The sequence below is a fragment of the Otolemur garnettii genome, unplaced genomic scaffold (genome assembly GCF_000181295.1).
Source record: "Otolemur garnettii isolate 467f Iridium unplaced genomic scaffold, OtoGar3 scaffold00032, whole genome shotgun sequence".
In the NCBI taxonomy this organism is placed as follows: domain Eukaryota; kingdom Metazoa; phylum Chordata; class Mammalia; order Primates; family Galagidae; genus Otolemur; species Otolemur garnettii.
In genome coordinates, this window is record NW_003852427.1 from 11,007,161 (window position 1) to 11,015,016 (window position 7,856).

Here is a 7,856-nt window from a genome sequence, read left to right on the forward strand (position 1 = left end):
GTTTGCTCAGTGCTCTCCCATCCTCTCTGCCATGCCTGTACATTTGTGGGGATGCTCCTAGGTAGCGTGCTGGGGGACTCAGAGGGGTGAGGATGGACTCCGTTTGCTCAGTGCTCTCCCATCCGCTCTGCCATGCCTGTACATTTGTGGGGATGCTCCTAGGTAGCGTGCTGGGGACTCAGAGGGGTGAGGATGGACTCTGTTTGCTCAGTACGCTCCCATCTGCTCTTTCATGCCTGCATAGAATCTCCCTCATCCTTCACCTAGGTAACCTTTAATCCCTCATTTTTAATTAGAGTCACCAAGGCATCTAATTAAACATCTGATTTATAAAAGACAAATATGACCTTTTTTATTATTACAAAAGCAGTACATGTTCATGAAGAAAAATTAGGAAAGCAATTAACATGTATTTTGCAACCCCTCCTAGCTATCCTAAAGTGAAATTTAAACAGAACCCTTCTATATACTTAATTTTTAATAAGTTATATCAGGGGCCCAAATGGTTATTACAAGTTAAGGAAATTAATTTATTATGCAGTTCTCTAGATCTTCATATAAATGGTTGAGAACAGCTACACTAGAAAATAGAAGGAAGAAATGAAATCATTGTACCAAAGTGGATTGGTGCCTCTGACAGCGGCAAACTCAGATGTATGGATGTTGTACTGGTGACTCTTAACAACGTGTCAGGACATGGTTTTTTAATGAGTTCTGATCAAAGCAATATGCAGATGTTTCTTAATTTATATTGCATTTTTGGAAAATTCGATGGATGTTAATGTTATGCAGAAATGGTCTTATGTTTCATAGACATAACAAACCAGGGTTAGTTACTGTGAACTAAGGTAATCAGGCAGGTTTTTCACATGTGGGAATGTCTTACAGTGCATTCAAGTCATGTGAGACAGAGACTGTTGTCCCTTGTGGAGATTGTCAAGCCCCTGGCCCCCACCCATTAGGTGCCAGGAAGATCCTTCCCCATATTATTATAATAACCACACCTGCAGCCCCTCCCTCAGGGCACTACGACCTTGGTAAGAACCACACGTAGATCCTCTGGTTGCAAATAATAGAAACCAACTCAAGCCAAAAGTAAAATTTATCATAAGGATTCAGGGGTAACTCACAGATTCCCAAGATCCAGAGTATGACCAGGCCTCCAGAAACTGGAGCTGGAAATAAGAAAGCTCTCTCACTAAGCTTTGTGGCTCATGCCTGTAATAGTGGCACTCTAGGAGGCTGAGGAAGGTGGATTGCTTGAGCTCAGGAGTTGGAGACCAGCCTGAGCAAGATCGTAACCCATCTCCACTAAAAATAGAAAACTTAGCCAGGCGTTGTGGCTGGTGCCTGTAGTCCCAGTTACTTGGGAGGCTGAGGCAGGAGGATGCCTTGAACCCAAGAATTTGAAGTTGCTGTGAGCTTCAATGATGCCATAGCATTTTACCCAAGGTGACAGAGTGAGATTCTGTCTCAGAAAAACAAACAAAAATGCTACCTTGTCCTTGCCTCTCTCTGTGGTTTTCTGTTGTCTTTGTCAACAGAATGGCAGTGCTAGCCACACCCAGAAACGAACTCGCAAGCCCAGATTCTTGAGAGAGAGAATATTTCAAGGTCCCTGTGGGTCAGTGCCTGCTCTGGCTAACAGATCAGGAAGACTGTGCAGAGAAGAGGGGGGCCGAGGGCGGTCTCTGGATCCAAGGCTGTACCCTGACAAGAGGTTTCAGGGGTAGGGGGTCTCACACACCTCATTCAGACCTTTCTTCTCAATTGATCTATTGTCATCCTTGTTTTCTAAATCAGTACTACTCTCCAAATCATTTTTGCAATAGTGTTTGTTCCTGTTCCCTCATTTCCTTTTAACGGTCACTTGTATCTTCTATTTTAAATGTCATGAAAAATACATAGCTGTTATAATAATCACTCGTAATTGGCACACTTACGGCACCCCACAGTGACTGTGAAAGATAAGATTGCTCATTAGTGCCTACTCTGTTAAAGATGCTTAGACAGCTGCTGCGCGTGGGAGGGTGGCCAGATGAATAAGACCCTCTCGCCCGGCCTAAAAGAGCCCACAGCTGCACAGATAATGCGCAGGGAGCCCAGGAAGCTGCAGGGTCTTGGAGAGTAAACACAGGCTTCGGAGTCTGACAGACCTGTAAAGCAGGGCAGATAATATCTGCTGACGCAACTGGAGGTGAATTAGATGGGGTAGCACACATGCCGTGCACAGTGCTAGCCTGTGACGGGTTCTCAGCTAATGTCATAGAGGTCCAGCGACACATGGGAGCAGGCAGGAATCCCGTATTTGACTTGGGAGAGGAAGGATAGCTCTGCAAAGAAAATGGTATTGGAGCCAGGGGCCAGGTGAAGATTCTTGTAGGCAGAGAAAGAGGAACAGCATGAACAGTTATGAAGATACAGGCTGCGTTTGGCAAGTACAGGAAGCCGTAAGTGGCTAGAACTTAGCATTTCTGTGAAAATGTCAGGGAAAGTGCTGTGAGCAGCGACTCAGAGCGGAGTCAAGTGGGGCCTTGAGTTTGGGCTCTGCCGCTTCCTGACTGTGAATAGCTCATCTGTAGTTTCTTCTTCTGCAAAAGAAGGAAAACCAGCGTGCTAACAGTAACAGGCCTTCTGCCTTCCCTGGTTTTTGTGAGGATTAAGTGAGAAAGGCCTGGTTCCGCACAGTAAGCACTCTCCTCCCTTTAAAATGTGTAGCCTCAGAAAAGAAAATATACCCAGAGGGGAGCCCAAGCCAGACACAGAATCTCACTCAGGGTTTGCCCTTTCTTTGCAAATCACTGTGGCAATGCCTAAGCCTGAGCCAGCCCAGGTTCTTGGGGAAATTCTGCTCTTGAGTCTCTTGTTGCACAAGCCTGTAATCTCTGCTACACAGGAGGCCGAGGGGGATTATTTGAGGCCAGGAGTTGGAGATCAACCTGGGCAACATAATGAGACAGAAAACAAAAACGACAAAACTCCTCAATCACAGTAGAACCACGTTATTTGGGCTTTTTGCTGATCCGTTCCCCTTCTGGGCCAACACATTTCTCTGTCATATACTTTTCAGCCTAAGTTGTCTCATCTTTGCAGTGGAACTTTTCAAACCATTTGGACATCTGAATAAATGACCTTACTGGTCACCGGGCCTGTGTGTAGTTACACCTACAAAGAATTCGAACCGGTTACTGAGATAGCATCTCCTTACATCTTGCAGGCTGGAGGGCGAGCTTACTTTTATCCCGGATTGCCTTTTCCCCTGCTTGAAGATGAGGCTGATTCATTGTTTCAAAAGTTAATTTTTTAATGTACTATGGTGGCTCACAACTAAAACAACACTGAAAAGTAACCTTAGAATTCTTCTACGCATGTGCCGTCCACCTCATTTCTGTGCCCCTGTCATCCCCAGGTAACTGTTGACATTAGTTAATCATTAACGATGACCTTGTGCATCATTCCAGAGTTTATGTAAAACACAGGCAACTGCAAACATAGGTTTTTATTTTTCCCCTCTTTTTTACTTAAAGGAGCTCAATACACTCCAGGTATTCTTCCTGGCTATCTGGGAGACTGTTCCATATCACGAGGAGAGCACATCCTCATTGCTGAACCTGTGAACCCCCAACAGGATTAGACAGAATGTGCCCCGGAGTTGAGCAGAGAGCACTGGGTTGGGCAGATGAAGGAAGATGGGGTTAAGGAGGGAATGTTCAGCAGAGAGAGACTCAGCAGCAGGCAGACACAGTCAGTCCATCCTTCCCTGACTGACTTCCCTGAGCCAGCCTGGATGCTTGTCCCTGGGCAGGAAGGAGAAAGCTTCAGCCTGCTGGGAGGCCAGACCTCTCCCAACTGGGTGATTCTTAACCCCTGAGGCCTCTGGTCACAGTGCTATCCCCAGGGAAGGGGCCAGTGGAGAAAGGGGGTGAGGCAAGTGGTCCTTGCACTCCCCACAAAGGCCGTGCCTCCAGAGCCCAAGTCCCCACTCCGCTCATGCCTGCATGGACACCCCCAGAGGCTCCCTTTGCAGGTTGATGTGACTCCGTTCTTGTAACTCCTACTTGGTGGAGAAACGGGTTTGATTCTCTTGTGTTATACTGATCTAGAACATGCCAGAGTGGGACGTTAGTGGGACACTAACTCAAGGTCCCCTCGCCTTCCTTTGCTCAGCCTGTAGTAAGGAAAGCTTTGTGTCCCCGTGTTTCAGGAGTTGTGCAGCACTTGCAGAATGGCCAGCTGCTGAGGGACGTCTATCTGAAGAAACACAAACTCCTGCCAAGCGACTGGGCCACAGACCAGCTTTATTTAGAGACCACTGGGAAAAGCCGGACCCTACAAAGCGGGCTGGCCTTGCTTTACGGCTTTCTCCCAGATTTTGACTGGAAGAAGATTTATTTCAGGCACCAGCCAAGTGCTCTGTTCTGCTCTGCAAACTGCTATTGCCCAACGAGAAACCAGTATCTGGAAAAGGAGCAGCGTCGCCAGTACCTCTTACGTTTGAAAAACAGCCAGCTGGAGAGGACCTATGGGGAGATGGCCAAGATCGTGGACGTGCCCACCAAGCAGCTCCGAGCTGCCAACCCTGTGGACTCCATGCTCTGCCACTTCTGCCACAACGTCAGCTTCCCCTGCACCAGGAACGGCTGCATCGGCATGGAGCACTTCAAGGTGATTAAGACGCACCAGATCGAGGATGAAAGAGAGAGGCGGGAGAAGAAGCTGTACCTCGGGTATTCACTCCTGGGTGCCCACCCCATCCTGAATCAGACCATCAACCGAATGCAGCGTGCCGCCGAAGGCAGGAAAGAAGAGATCTTTGCCCTCTACTCCGCTCACGATGTCACTCTGTCACCAGTTCTCAGTGCCTTGGGCCTTTCAGAAGCCAGGTTCCCGAGGTTTGCAGCCAGGTTGATCTTTGAGCTTTGGCAAGACAGAGAAAAGCCCGGTGAACATGCCGTCCGGATCCTTTACAATGGTGTTGACGTCACATTCCACACCTCTTTCTGCCGGGACCACCAGAAGCGTTCTCCCAAGCCCATGTGCCCCCTTGAAAATTTAGTCCACTTTGTCAAAAGGGACATGTTTGTGGCCCTGGATAGCAGTAGTACAAATTACTATGATGCGTGTCACAGGGAAGGATTCTAAAAGGTATGTGATACAGCACTGTAGAACTGCGCCAACGCAGAGGGCTAGGAAAGGTCCGCTTCTGGTTCTGCTTGTTGCTAAGGATATAGGACTATTGATTTTTAGAGACTAAAAGTTGTGTTGGGAGCCACATAGATGGTTTGGGCTGAATGGTAGCACGTTGTTATACTCTGGTATGTGAGTTGCTTGGTACAAAATGGCCAGTTCACAGAGAAAAGCAGGTACTTTATCATAGCTAGACTTTGTTTAGAATGTCAGAAAATACTTCAGTACCCAAAGTTGCCACTCTTAAGTTTGTATTCTTTCGGCCCCCTATGGTACTGTATGACAGAACCAGCAAACCTCAGCCACAGTTTTCTTAGTCTTGGACAATTTTATCTTGTCCTTGTTTTTTAAATGGTTTATCTAAAACAGGGGTTGGCAAACTTTTTCTATAAAGGGCCAGATAGTAAATATCTGGACTGAGTGGCCCAAAAGGCCACGTTTAACCTGTCACAGCTACTCAACTCTGCTCCTATGACATAAAAGTAATCGCAGACAATACGTAAATGACTAAGTGTGGCTATGTGCACAGGCCAAACAAATAAGCGGTGGCCCCAGGCTATAGTTTGCTGTCCCCGGATCTAAAAAATACTCTCTACTACAATTGCACTTCTAGCACTTTGAGAACCGGTTGAATACTAAGAATTATTTAATGGTCTCTCCAATAACTTCTGCTAGAAATACAGAATTTTTTCTGTGTCTGACACTACTATAAAACTTGAAGGGGAAATAAAAATTGAGTCAGAATGAATCATAGAAAAATTACTAGAATACTTGATGTTCACGATGATTGTGGTACAAAATAGTTTTGAGTATGTTTTAAAATTTGTCTGCTGTAGTCTCTTTGCTGTATATGCTAAAATTTTTGTATTTAGTATTTTTATAGTCTAGGAAAATATTTTCTAAGGCCAGTTTTAGATGTGCTCTGATTCCTATAGTAATATTCAATTTGCTGTACCTGCTTGGTAGTTAGAAGGAGGCAGAAGATGAATTCAGGTACTTTCTGCCAATAAAACTAATTATGACTCATTCCCTTGGACAAGCAGTAAAATCGGATCAATTTCTAGACCATTTCCATCAGTTTCAAATGGCAAATTTTGGTTGATTTTTAAATACGTTTTTGGAAGAACTTTGTTACTAGGTAGTTAAAAAATCTTTACAAGGTGTTTTATATATTAGAAGCAAGCAATTATAATTAAATCTGTGATTTCTGAACTAATGGTGCTAATTCTATTCAGAGAAATGTAAAGAACAAGTGAGATTCCCGTGTCATTGGCATTCCAGCTCTTTGTTTTCCCCCGATGTTACTTTGAATATGTGTTTCTATAAATAAATTTTTGAAAAATACTTACATCGCAATGGTTTTTTTGTTTTGTTTCTTTTGTTTTGTTTTTTTTGAGACAGAGTCTCATTATGTGGCCCTCGGTAAAGTGCCATGGCGTCATAGCTCACAGCAACCTCAAACTCTTGGGCTGAAGCGATTCTCTTGTATAGCCTTCCAAGTAGCTGGGACTACAGGCGCCTACCACAATACCCAGCAATTTTTTTGTTGTAGATGTCATTGTTGTTTAGCAGGCCTGGGCATGTTCAAACCTGCCAGCCCCGGTGTATGTGGCCGGCACCCTAACCTGGCTTGCTAATGGCTTGTACCTGAAGTCACTGTAGTTCTTGCCATGTAAGAACCAGTATTTTGAAGATTTAACTGCTTCATTTATTGCTGAAATTTGTGTTATCCCCCTCAAATATTTAAAGCCTAATCAGGGTTGTGTGCCCTTGCTCACAATATATCTGAATTAGAACTAACTAACTGCTAAACAACAGCTTCGAGATTTAAAAACAAAAGTAACTTGGATTTTTAAAAAATCATTTACAGCATCTTTTGGTAAAAGTAAATATTTTGGCTAAGAGCCACCACCAAAAGTGTAAATACAGGTTTTGCCTCCTAAGACAATGGGTATGCACAGCATTAAAAGATCATTCTCAATATCAAGTTGTCAGACACTTCCTTCCATAGTGAACACTGAGCATTATGGACATCCCTGGGCTGAGGTGGATGGACATGGTCCTTGGCTTCTGGGCACTGGTCCAAGGGCTTAATTCATGACAGGTTTGGCTGTATACTTGTATTTATTTGGCTTTCTGGTCTTTATTAATACATGCACACTGGAAAATAAACAATACAGAAATACATGGACTAAAAGGAACAAGATCTTTTTTATATATTGTTCTGTGACTTGCTTTCCTGAAAAATACTTTTATTGACCTACTTTCCAAGTAGTTATGTCTTGAAGACGTTTCCATATTAAGATGGTAGATAGATAGGTAAGTATAGACATAGATAGCTCTTTTTATGGCCACTAATATTTCATAGTATGGATTGGAGGTATTTTTTAAAATCTCATTAAAAATGCATGAAGTAGAAACTTAAAACCAAATACTGAAATAGGACTACAATACTTTACATAAAATAAAACAGAAGCCAGCAAGCACTCGTGTTGATTTTCTAGCCCAGCTGAGCAGTTAACCCTTTCTCAATATAGCCACAAGTGTTTATTAATATGAGTATTCTTTTTCCAACATTGAACAGAATTGAAGGACTTAATCTAATATTGCTGTTAAGCCTATTTGAGGGTCTTTGTAGCCATAGCAGAATTAGACTTTCTGGAAGATGT

The 7,856-nt window shown here is 43.9% G+C and overlaps 1 protein-coding gene across 1 annotated transcript in view; it reads left to right on the top strand.

The window, feature by feature from the left end:
• PXYLP1 (2-phosphoxylose phosphatase 1) overlaps positions 1 to 6,535 on the top strand; it is a 60,509-nt gene extending 53,974 nt beyond the window's left edge. Inside the window, exon 6 of the mRNA XM_003789444.3 lies at positions 4,205 to 6,535. Within this exon, the coding sequence (XP_003789492.1) occupies positions 4,205 to 5,142 (938 nt within the window). The 3' untranslated portion in view covers positions 5,143 to 6,535. The remainder of the gene's footprint in view (positions 1 to 4,204) is intronic.
• Positions 6,536 to 7,856: the final 1,321 nt, after the last annotated feature.